The 12,651-nt window shown below is 35.1% G+C and overlaps 1 protein-coding gene across 2 annotated transcripts in view; it reads right to left on the minus strand.

Annotated features, from left to right (window-relative positions):
• Window positions 1-12,651, minus strand: part of LOC135219371 (uncharacterized) — a 217,926-nt gene that overhangs the window by 19,217 nt on the left and 186,058 nt on the right. Inside the window, exons 14-15 of one of the 2 annotated variants that reach the window (XM_064256087.1) lie at window positions 12,413-12,524; window positions 4,119-5,083 (exon numbers count right to left, since the gene is read on the minus strand). In XM_064256087.1, coding sequence (XP_064112157.1) covers window positions 4,119-5,083; window positions 12,413-12,524 — 1,077 coding nt within the window. Of the gene's footprint in view, window positions 1-4,118; window positions 5,087-12,412; window positions 12,525-12,651 lie in introns of both variants that reach the window. The other variant, XM_064256086.1, reaches the window with a different exon arrangement.

A 12,651-nucleotide genomic window follows, 5' to 3' on the forward strand; every position in this document is an offset into this window, starting at 1 on the left:
AGCGAATTTTCTTGCTTCTAGTTAGCATAAACAAATATCTAGATACTTTACTTATATGAGACAAGATTATTTTTCCTTATATACGACTTGATTTTAGGTGGAAATATGAATTGAATATGTCTTGTTGTGATTATGAACTTTTTTTTTCATTAACAGATTATGTTGGTGGCATGTTTATTGCGTAAAAATATTACGTGATTCCGTTCGCAATTTTCCTTTATATCATCGTAATACGAACTTTATGTTATTTATCTTATATTGGCGTGAAACCAACAGTAAAATGTGTTCTATCAAGCCCAGTAGTTTTGGTTAAAATTATTTTATCTCAATTTTATCTATGGTTGTGTTTGATGGCATACATTTACTGGAGTTTTATCCTTGGTGCCGATGCACGATAATAGCCATTAGCAGCTTGAACAGTTCTCTCAGCTTCAGTTATAACTATGTTTAAATTTAACAGTATATTTCCTGATTAATCTTTGATCTATAGTGAATAAAGTTATTACATTAAGATATCTCAGTTCTATTCTACATAACATCATTTATAACAACTACGGTAATAGTGTGCTATAGTACGATGATTGAAATACAAGCCAAACGGATGTTATCGAATTCGGTTGTACTTAGAAAAAAAAAAATAAAAAAGATGTTTCACGTTTATGCAACGAGTATAACGTTAAAACCATACTTTCATCATTCTCTTTTCCTGTTTTTGAACTTATGTAACTAGAAGATGGGATAAAGTTAGGCTATTGTAATTTGGTCTCATAAAATCGGATTATTGTAAGACGAATTATCGTGACTAGAACACTAAAGCTACCTGTACACTGTATAAAACCTTATCATATGCTTTAACATGATCTAGACACGCGCAAAGGATTAAAGCTAGGCTTTTTTCACTTTACAGTATTTATAATACTATAATGTACTGTACAGTAAATTCTATAGATCTATACTGCATAAATATAATTTCACTTATTGCGCCATTCGCGGGATTAAGGCGTCGTTTGACTGGTCTACGGCGCTGTTAAATGGTCTAGAATTTCGAAAGATGGTGTGTGGCAGCTGTAGGCTTTAAAATCACTTAGCGTCAAAAATCACTTAGCGTCAAAAATCACTTAGCGTCTGCGGCCAGGAACGGAAACCCTGCTGCTAACCGAGGGCCGCCTGTACCTATGTAAGAACTCTCCATAAAATTTGTAAATATCATTTGCATAACCTTTATGGTCTGAATGGCATTTCTACAAATGTATGAACTTGTCAAGACATAACAGCACTAGTGGCGCTGTTAACCGAAAATTGTGCCGTAAAATTACCTTAAAATGCCTTTTTTTTTAATGAATACTTTTTATGACAGCCGTAAAACCGATTCACCGTTAAACGATTGTGCTGTTAACCGTGGGCCACCTGTAATGCAATTCCAACTTGCTCTAGATTTCAGCCAAACCATTTTTCCAACAGTTACATTAGGCAAATACTGACTGACAAATATGTCCATCTCAATGACACAATGGTTGGAAGTTTCTACATACTCCCAGACTAGGATTTCATGATAGCTGGAACATCTGTGAATATGAGGTTTAATCTGTTACTAGAATATGCATAAGTACCTCAGTTGGCTGGACAAAATTGGAAAATACAGAGAACTCAGGAGCAGACTGAACTGCGGAATCTGAATTAGGCTACTTTCTGTACTTTGCATTGCAGTCTCCACAAATAAAAAATTAAACTTTTGAATCTTATGACTGAGCCATACTAATCCTCTCCAAAAGACAGTCATAGAATTGTCAAGATGTGAAATGTGGTGAACAGCAAATATGTAAGTATTGTAAACTTACTAACAACCTTAAAGCAAAAAACTTCATGGCAACTACACTCCAAGTTTTTCTAAAGATAAATAGGTCATCCATACCTTGCACAAGTGGGATGTAACGATGATAAATAAAAGTCGGGGCCATCAAACCCGGGGATTAAAAATTCCACCCTTGACTTGTTACTTCTTACAATTGTCTCAGATAACATTAAATCATAGTTACAGGCAAAAAACACAACTCCGGAGATCTAGAACATTTGACTTTATTCCTGAAATACTTGAGTAATTAGCAGACCTAGGGTTCAGCTAAATTTCTTTCAAAAAGAGTTACAATTAATAAAATTAGCAGCAAAACTAATAGAGATTCATAATAACAAAGCAAAAATCAACAGAACATTTGCCATTAAAATCAACCACAATATTTACATTAGTATATCTGCAATAACTTCATAAAAAGGATGAAGAATGCTGAATGTATGTATTAAAAAACAGTGGAAGCAACTGGTAAACAAAGTGGAGCCAGGACACCTCTTAAAAAAAAAAAAAAAAAAAAAAAAGACACCTGCCAGGTTTGCAACACAACCAAGGAAGGCAGTCAAGATGGATATAGAAATGACAAAAATGACAAATTTTCAATCAATTTGTATTTTTCATTGCTAACAAACCTGTGGTTTTAACAATATGATAATCTTCTAGTGCCAGTTGGAAACCAGCTAAAACAATCAAAGATTGTAAAGCAAGGAATCTGTGGCATCTGGCAACTCATGCATATATACAAGGTGGAAGCTGGTCACTGACCAGGCTTGGTACCTCATGACACATCATTCTTTCTTCCAACCCAGTATATGAGAGGGGTGGCTAGAGGAAGATAGTAAACGTTAAGACCTCAGGTTTGTATGCTATGAAAAATACAAACTGATTAAAAATTTATCATTTGTTCATATGCAAGATAATTAAAAATTCATCATTTGTTCATATGCAGAACAAACCTCACACTTGGAGGGAGGTACAAGTACCCTGACCTGGCTGGGAGTGCAGCCCACCTGACCACCCTTCCTAGAAAAACGAGCTCTAAAGGAGGAGGTCTAAGCCTGTGAGAGAACAGACAATCGAATGTTTAAAAACTCAGCCTGCTGGGTTAAAATACAATGAGATAAGACCAAATTCATTACATTTATGGAAGATAAAGAGTTCTGTCTGTTCAAGCAACAAACCATGTAGGCCACAGGGGTTTGTCACCACTCCTTGCTCCCCTTGCTAGGAGGAGGAGTACTTGCTACTGAGAAGCAGATTTGTCTATTGTATAGGAAGAAAACAAATAACTCCAACCAGTATGACTACCACACTCACCTGTATCAGAACAGTTCCGCCATATGACGTGTCTATTCTTCGACCCGTCCGTAGGAAGAAAAAAAGAAAAAAGAGAAAGAACGAGACTAGCCAACTCACTCATTCTCTCCTCCACGCAATCATCTAAGGTAAGATACAAACTGTCTTGCCAGGGGCACTGGATGAGCTACACAACTTGTTGGGCAGCCACCACTGAACCCAAGAAAAAAAAAGTGTCCAAGGACCTGTGGGGCAATATCCTTTAGGTGAAAGGAAGAACCAGCTTTCAAAATCCTATGAATAAACAAGTTCTTCTTCAATACCAGAGAGGAACTTATAGTATACCTCTGATGTCATATGCCCTAGCCTGCACAGATTCAGTGACAGAACTAGTATGTGAGGAATAAGCCTGATTAATCACCTCCCATAGCCAGAATGAAATTGTTCTTGGATACTTCCCTTCTGGACCAGCCCATGCTAACAAAAAGTCTACAACACCTCACCCTAAGTGACTTGCGATAAATCATCAATAACTTGTAAAACAATGGTATGTGTTTAAGATCAAGTTGAATTTAATTTTGTATTATATTACTCTATTTGATTTGTATAGTCAAGAAAAACAAGTAAAACCATATAACACTCAGTGGAATCTTCTTCTGACAAACTATGTATAATGTCTCACCATCAGTATATGTATACCTAAAATATCAATTCATGTCAAACAGAACAACTCATTGCCATTCAATAGTTTGATAAAAATAAAAAACTAGCGCTTCTCAAGGATATGGTAGGACTTAAATCACTTAACACATTTACCTGTATACAGTAGTTCTTTAAGAGAAAACAGATTTACCTGTACACAATAATAGTTCCTTAGGATAAGAATTAAAATCTTGAAATGTAAGCAGTATATAAATAAATAAATAAAAAAAGACTGACTTCTATTAATTACAACCTTCAAACTCTGAGAGCATACCTTTCCTAAGTTTCCAGTAAAGGTGTCATCATCATCATCATCATCATCATCCAGCAGTGCCTCCAATCTTGCAACTGTACTGTGAAAGGAGTCTCTGGAGTTCATTAATAACTCAGGTTTGCGTCCTTCATCTGTGTTCTCACAATTCTGTCCACCTGAGTTATAACTTTCCTTTAACTCAGTGGTCTGAATTGAGTCCTTCCCATTTTTGATATTTTTAACTAATGTTAGAAACTTTGAGTTGAAACCACATTCTGTTTTTCTTCTTTGCTTCATTTTCTCTACTTTAGCTGGATATTCCTCTTTCACCTGTTGCACCTGTTTCATTAAATTATTAAGACTGGACTTGGACTGGTGCCGCAACTCTTCTACAGTTGAGCTGTAACCATCACCTGCAACAGATTTCAACGTATTCTTTCCTTTACCAAAGTTGACATCCTCAAACTTTGACAAAATCTTTGAAGCAAGAGGTGTTGGGTTATCCCTAGCTGGACTCTGAGTTAGGAGTGCCATTCTGACAATTAGATCATCATTTGTGGGGCTTTTACTTTCAGTGCTTGACAAAACTGGGAATCCTCTCTCACTTTTTTGACTGCTATATAAAGCAACTTTATGTCCACCAAGTTGCTGTAATGGCATTGGAGTTTTGAATGGATCCTCACAAGATAACCCAACAGCCACACTGAGATGACCACCATTACGAATGCATGGAGTATAGTCAATAAGCCGTGTGAATTGTGTATCAGTTTTTGGTGTGTAATCTGACTTAACTGGTGACTGCTTATCTTCTCTAGCAAGTGGTGATAACACAGAACTATTGGCCAGAGTATGACTTTTCACTGATCCTACACTTCGATGAAGGGATGATCTGGCTCTGTTTTTCTTATGTTTACTTTTAGGAGTGATATCAATTTTTTCAATTGCATCTAGAAGGGTTTCAGAATCTATAGTTCCTTCCACACAACCTGCTTAAAATAAAGAAAATTATCTTTAGGACATTAAAATCAATATTGAACAATCATAAATTACTTATTTCAATTCAACAACCTCTTAAATCATTTACCATATCTACTAAAAAAGTCCCTCCTTTTTTCCTTGATCTCCAAAGCCCTCCTCATTACTATGTTACTACAAAGGAGAAGACAAACTTTTACATTCTGGAATGTTAACCCTTACTGGACGGGTAAACATGTTGATATGCAGCTCCTCGGGCCAGTTAACTTTGAGGTCGGCCAATTTACGGAAAAAAAATACACATCAATGGAAAGAGGAAGATATGCAAATGTACATGGTGAAAGAAAAAAAAATTCTAAAAAATGTTCCCTACCTTCCACGAGAAGCTGAAAATGATTATTTACAACCCCTTGTGGGGCTTCTTTTACAAGACAATCGTAAATTTTACCAACTTATATATATTTTTTCTAATAAATATATTTATTTTATATTGTAAAATTATAATTACTGCTCACACAATATCAAAACAGATAAGAAATAAAAGCAGTAACAAATTCTTAGCATATTTGTAAAAAAATATTTATGTAAATTTACCGAGAACAAAGATTCATTTTTTAACTTTTACATTTGTTCTAATATTTCTTTGCACTTTTCTTTGTAAAATTACATTTACAACCGACGTACTATCGTAAAAGACTAGAACAAAAAACAACAGCAACCTCTTGGTATATTTACAAGCAAATTTATAAAAAGATGTCATGTGACATAGACATGTAGAACAGTCTCCCTTCAAGTCACAAGCACTACTGAAGTCCTGAGACTTCCAGACTTGTGATTTTCGACAGTGTAAAAGTTGCCATTAGTGACTTTATGGGCTATAAAAGTACTGCCACCTCTTTCCCGCCCAATTCTTTCCAAATCGATGGCGTGTAATATTGTTTATCTACAGGATCGATCCGTCCACCACTCCAAACCTGTTATTACTGCTCCTGAGAATCAATCTGTCCATTAAGGGTTAAGGATCTGCCCCCCATAATATTCTCAGTTAAAGAAATAGCCTTTGCCTAACTTGTTGACTAACATAGGACTATTTTACCATTCTCTCTCTCTCTCTCTCTTCATCAGTGCCATTTTGCTTGGTGAAACGTTACTGCACACAGTCTGATTAATCAACAGATATCATGCGTTTAACATATGTCTGGAAATTTATAAATAACTAGAAGTGTTCATGAACTGTCGGTGATAAGATTAGTGTGAAAATAGTAGTATAAAACGTCTACTAAGTTAGTTTATCACGTGAAATACTGTAAATTGCGAAATTTAGCGTGTTTAGCAGATTCACAATACGATGTGGTAGCAGGAAGGGAGCTGGCATTTCTCATCTATGAGATCAACAACACCCCTAATCAAAAAGATACAAAAGCATTCATAGATATATTAGAAGGATATGATCCTTCAAACTGGAACAAATCAACAGAAAACATCTTGAAAATAATTGAAGAAGTTCCAAATAAAATCCAAGTGGTCAAGAGACTCATAAAGAAAATATACATAAATCAACGTATTCCAACAAAGAAAATGAATAAGGTGAACATTGTGAATATCCTAATTGATGCAATAGGAAAAAGAATGCCAAAAGCATGCAAACTGTGTAAGGTGTGGTATAGCATAGTTAATCCACAAAACCTGATCAGAAAATGTTCTGCATGCAACATTCCGACGCATCCTCAATGTGCTGAAGTTATGCAAGATATGAGAAAGGATACCAGAATATTTTGCTCAACATGTCTATCATGGATAGACAATGTTATTATATCAAGACTGAATGTACAGATAGTTGAGGATGAAGAAGAAGAAGAGGAAAATGGAAGAGAAGTAAACAAAACTGAAATGACAGAAAAAAAAATAAGGAAAACAAAGAACAAGATAAAAGTATGGATGCAGAGATACTCATTGATACTACATATGATGCAATCAAGCAGCATAAATACATAGAAATAAATTACGACATGACAACACAAAAGAAAATCCCGAAGAGGCTCTACCTAGATCTGCACAATGATGGGAAAGAGGAAAAAATAGACAAGAAAGACAAAGTCTGCAACCTTTTGAAAAGAGGGAATTGCAGATTTGGAGAAAGATGTTACTACAAACATCCCAAGGTATGTCACAACTATGAAATCTATGGTAAATGTGCATACCTAGACGGCTATGAGGATGATTGCAGAGATCTACATCCAAAAATATGCAAAAACCTAAAAGAAGGAAAAGGATGTAAGTTCGACAAAAAATGTGAATATATGCACCCTGCAGCTATGAATCAAAATCAAATAAATAATCAATCAAATAATAAAATCCAAAATAAGAAAGAAACAAATAAAGAGAGAAACAAGGAATATCAGGTGAAGGAAAAAAGCAAGCCATCACCGCGATATGGAGTGTCAGCAGAAGATTTCCAAGGAGAAAACACGCAGGGTTTAGTTACGAGTAACTCAAAAAGAAAAATAGAGTACTTAGAAAAACTAACCCAAATTGAAAAGAAAATAGATATAATGAATATAAGTGAAACCATTACGCAAAGTCCATATTGTCTGAACCCAGAAAAGGCAGAATCTGTGAGGAAGGAAATTAGTTACATGCTAGATAATGATTTGATAGTACCTAGCGAGAGTGAATGGAGTTCCCCGGTAGTTCTGGTGAAAAAGGGAGATAGATTAGATAGATTGTGCATTGATTTCCGGAAGGTAAACAGTGCAAAGAAGCAAAGTAATTTTCCCTCACCCAGGATTGACGATTGCTTAGATAGAATCGGAAATTCCAAGTTCATCTCGAAGCTTGATTTGGCTAAAGGTTATTGGCAAGTACCTTTAAGTGAACGAGCCCGGAAAATTTCCGCCTTTATAACGCCATTTGGTAGTTTCAAAGCCCAAAGTTATGGCTTTTGGCTTGAAGAACGCAGCCAGTACCTTCCAAAGGTTAATGAGTAAAGTTTAAAATGGCATCAACAACTGTGTCATGTACTTAGATGATCTTGTGATATTTTCAGAGACTTGGGAGGATCATGTAAGAACTTTGGCAAGAGTCTTGGAGGCCCTTACCAAAGCGAATCTTGTTCTTAATCTAAGGAAATGCGAATTTGGGAAAGCCTCTATTATTATCTAGGACATAGGGTAGGTCTTGGTAAAATCTGTCCAAAGGATCGGAACATAGAAGCTATCGTGAATTTCCCAATCCCAACAACTAAAAAACAGGCCATGAGATTTCTCGGAATGGTTTCGTATTTCCGTAGATTCGTACCAAATTTCTCGGAAATAAGCGCTCCCATAACTAATCTGTTTAAGAAAGGATGCAGTTTTGTATTTGATGTCGCGTGTGTGGAAGCCTTCAACAAGTTAAAGGCTATAATGATTCACGAGCCAGTTCTATTATTACCCGATTTTGGTAAGGAATTTAATTTAGCGATCGATGCCGGTAATATTGGAGTAGGGTTTTTGTTACAAGAAGTGAATGGAATGAAACTCCCAGTTGCCTATTATTCAAAGAAAGTGAATAAAGCGCAACAGAACTATTCCACTATTGAAAAGGAATTGTTTGGTTTAGTTACAGCATTGCAACATTTTGAGATTTACGCACGTAGTAGTTCTGTTTTAACTGTGTATACTACTGATCATAATCCGTTAAGTTTATTTGGAGAGGTTTAAGAATGAGAATAAACGTCTAATACATTGGAGTTTAGAATTACAAGACTATAACCTGAAGACAGTTCATAAAAGGGGAAAGGATAATGTATTAGCTGATAGCCTCTCTAGAGATTGCTCAAAAGACACTTTATGCAGAATTGTTCGCCTGCTGTTTAATTCTTGTTTCTCTTTAGAAAAAAATAAAATCAGTTGATTTCATTTTTTTTCTTTTCTGGGGGATGTGAAATGGTAATTGCTTTACCAGTTAATCACGGGTTTTTCCTTGGACCACTCCTCAGTCTATATATCGCTGGTATGAATCACAGCATCGCGGGCTTGTGGTGGTAGGCTAAGCCTCGTCCGGTTCCGATAACCAACAAATGCATGAACAGATTCACATTATGATATTAACTGACAATAAAGGTAATAAAACCATTCTCACCTTATATATTATTGGCATATCTTCATAATATATAGCCTATTCATGGAATATAATTCCACGTCATTGACATCAACTTGTAGTTGAGTGGCCAGCAGAAATGTAAACATTAAGTTACACTTCACAGCACCTTTGTCATTCTTAACCTTTTAGAAATGTTAATAGTAGTAATTTAATTACAGTAGTAATAACATTTAGGAAAACACAAATTTTCAATTCGAACCTCATTATTGTTTTGGTATAACGTAATCAACTTCTCTGAACACTGCAGTCATACAAACGATAATTGTCACAGATTATTGTATGTTGTTTGCAATCGGCGACGAAGCGTAAACGTAATAAAACCATTTTTACCTTATATATTATTGTCATATATTCATAATAAAACGCAAATCTTATATATTATTGGCATATCTTCATAATAAAAAAGCCTCTTCAAGGAATAACTTCCTTGGGGAATCCATTTTCAAAGACAAAAATACTCTTTACATGTTTACAGTATACAATGAACAATGATTACTTTATTTTGATGTGATTACATTAATATTACAGTATGGTACTCTAAGCAATACAGTAACTATTTTTTATCATAAATGTATATTCATTCACGAAAAAAATACATATGACCTCTAAACTCTGTCATAAATCACTTTAGTTACTTTTTTTGTGAAGCCCAAATGCTACGTATATTCCGGAAAATTTAACGAAAATCGGACGAATTTTATCATAGAGCAAGATTCACTAATTACTGTTTTCTTCTTCTTTTCATGACTAAATGCATTTTTAGAATAAACTCATTCACAAATTTTCAAATACTATGAATGTAAATAGCAAAATCTCTCTCTCTCTCTCTCATCACTTACAGAAAAAAAACTATACGTAATACTGATCTATTATTATCGTAATAAAAGAACAAGATGGTCCCCGAAAGAATAAAAATGTGTTGCCATATTTTTATTCTTTCTGTGATTTACGAAACTGTGCTTCAATACAACTTTTATAGTTGACTCAATGATTATCACATATTATAACAGTATACAAGAGAATATCTTATCACTATCCATGTTTCATTTCTTATCATCATAAAATATTTAAAATACAAATTTCATTGTTATTCTCGAGCTAAGATAGTCAACAGTACTCTAGTCCTAAGCTGCTCTCTCAAGCTATTCTCGTCCTAAGCTGCTATCTCAAGCTATTCAAGTTACTCTCATCACAAGCGCTGTCTCTCTCTCAATGAAATATGAATTACTGTATCATAATATCATGAACTATTATGTACAAAGTTAATAATAATATTAATTCCATTAATAAATTAGTTTCTTTTAGCAACTAAATTGTTTTTCAAAATAATTCTTTCGGTAATAAACGTCCATCAGCTGATTCTAAACGTAAACAAAAGTCAAAACTAGATTTTTATTGCTGTATTTTGCTGTTTATACACTAATATTATAGTTGGGTGCTGTAATCATTACAGTAAATCATGTTTTTTTTTATCATAAATATGTTCATTCACGAAATAGATATACTATGTACTTTTAGTTTGGTGCAGCAGCCAAATCATGAAAATAGAAAGGAATTGTTAGGTAATTATACTTTTGTTTGCTGATCTGATGCAGGGGAAATTGAAGATAGGAAAGAATAACTTTGAAACTGTCTTGAATTTAGTTTAAGGTGATAGTTGAAGAAATATTTGGTGCTTGAACTAATGTAGGCAGTTATAAACATTGAAATAGTGGTCTTGGGTGGGTGAATTATTAAAGTAGGCGGTTTAAAGCAATTTTCAGGGGGGGGGGGGGGTACCAGGATAACACGGGTATTTACTTATCACGGGGGGTTCTGGGCCCTATCCCCCGTGATTAACGAGGCCCTACTGTATAGCAAAGAAAGATAAAGGAAAAGAAAACGCATCTTCGAGAAGTTCTGCAGCAAGGTGGCATTCGCGCATGTGTTGGAGGTGCCTGTTCTCATGATGGTTCTAGAATCGGCAGGAGTTTTGTGGAACTTGACAAGCGCCGAAGTGTCGTGAGAAACGCAGCGACTTCTGATGCAATACTTCGTTGAGAAACTTCTAAATTGTTCCGGTAATCTCGGGAGCCTGTGACGTTCATGCTCCGCCTCCCCCGTAGGCCACGCCCCCAGAATGCCTTATAAATATGACTGACGAAGTAGGAGAAGAGAAATCATCAGTAAGAGCCACAGATCAGATTATCAGTGAGAGATTAGCAGCAGAGATCGTCAGAGAGAGATAAGAGAAGAAGGAACCAATGAAGGATCAGAGGAAAAGTCGCTCGAGAGTTGGTTGAATTCTGGTAAGTTGTCTTCAGGAGTGGACGACAGAGTTATTTCGACGTTGAGCAAGACTTCAGAGAAGAAACGTTCTGCTAGAGTTTTTGGGGAGTTCCTGCCCTTCAAGTATCAAGAGTAGACATTATTTTCTGCAATACGGAGGCAAGAAGGCGTCTACAATTAGAGTTCTCCTTTTGTGAAGCCATCGCTTCGAGTTGCAAAACTGGTCAACAAGTACTTTCATTACCTCACTGTTCCCTCAGTTCATGCAGTGTAAGATTTTACCCTATTTATGTAAATAGGAGACTCCATTCTGCATTTATCTTTGTTAGTAAGCTTGAAAATAAACCTTTGTTGTGTTAGTGTTTCTTTCTATATTCGTATCCCCAGTTTCAACTGTTGGTGTTGAATTCTTTTTGTTTATAATAATATTGAACCTGAAGCAGACCTCTCTCTCGGGGTTCGTAACAGTTATATTGTCTGAAATTTTTTTCTAATCTAATATATGACAAAGATAACTGTCCTCTTCTCTTACTACCTGTAGACATGCATGATAGTGCAAGAACTGTTTAGTTTATACAAACATGCACCTCTTGTACATATATGTTGTATATCTAGTTCTTGGTCAGATTACAGATAACACAGAAAACCTTTTTAACAAAAGATATTTTCCTGAAGGTGAACTTTAAATGCAATCAAATTATATACATCAGATATACTATCATCATTATTCAGGGAATAATGCCACTTCATACTGCCAACTGCTGTATAATACTACTATAATACAGATTTTAATTTGTCTAATCATTCAAAGGAAGAACTTACAATGCTAAACAGTACATATCATTTTCTTAATAAAGACCTTAATATGTAGATTATGCATCAAGTGAAATACAGAAATCATTTTGGGTATAATTTCTAAAAGATCTTACCTGAATCACCAGTAGAAGCTTCAATTACAGTGTTATTTCCTGATGAAAGTGTTGTTAATAATTCTGCAGTTCCACTGTCATCATATTCATCATTTGCCAGCATATCTGCAATCTGCAAGCATTAAACTCACAAGAGATCAAAGACATTTAGCCAACCTTTACTTCAGTCACTTACAAAAGTTATAAAAATATATGGAGACACTTGTTGCAAGCGAATATGCAATTCATAATTAGAAAAA

This window comes from Macrobrachium nipponense, chromosome 1, assembly GCF_015104395.2.
Source record: "Macrobrachium nipponense isolate FS-2020 chromosome 1, ASM1510439v2, whole genome shotgun sequence".
NCBI lineage: Eukaryota > Metazoa > Arthropoda > Malacostraca > Decapoda > Palaemonidae > Macrobrachium > Macrobrachium nipponense.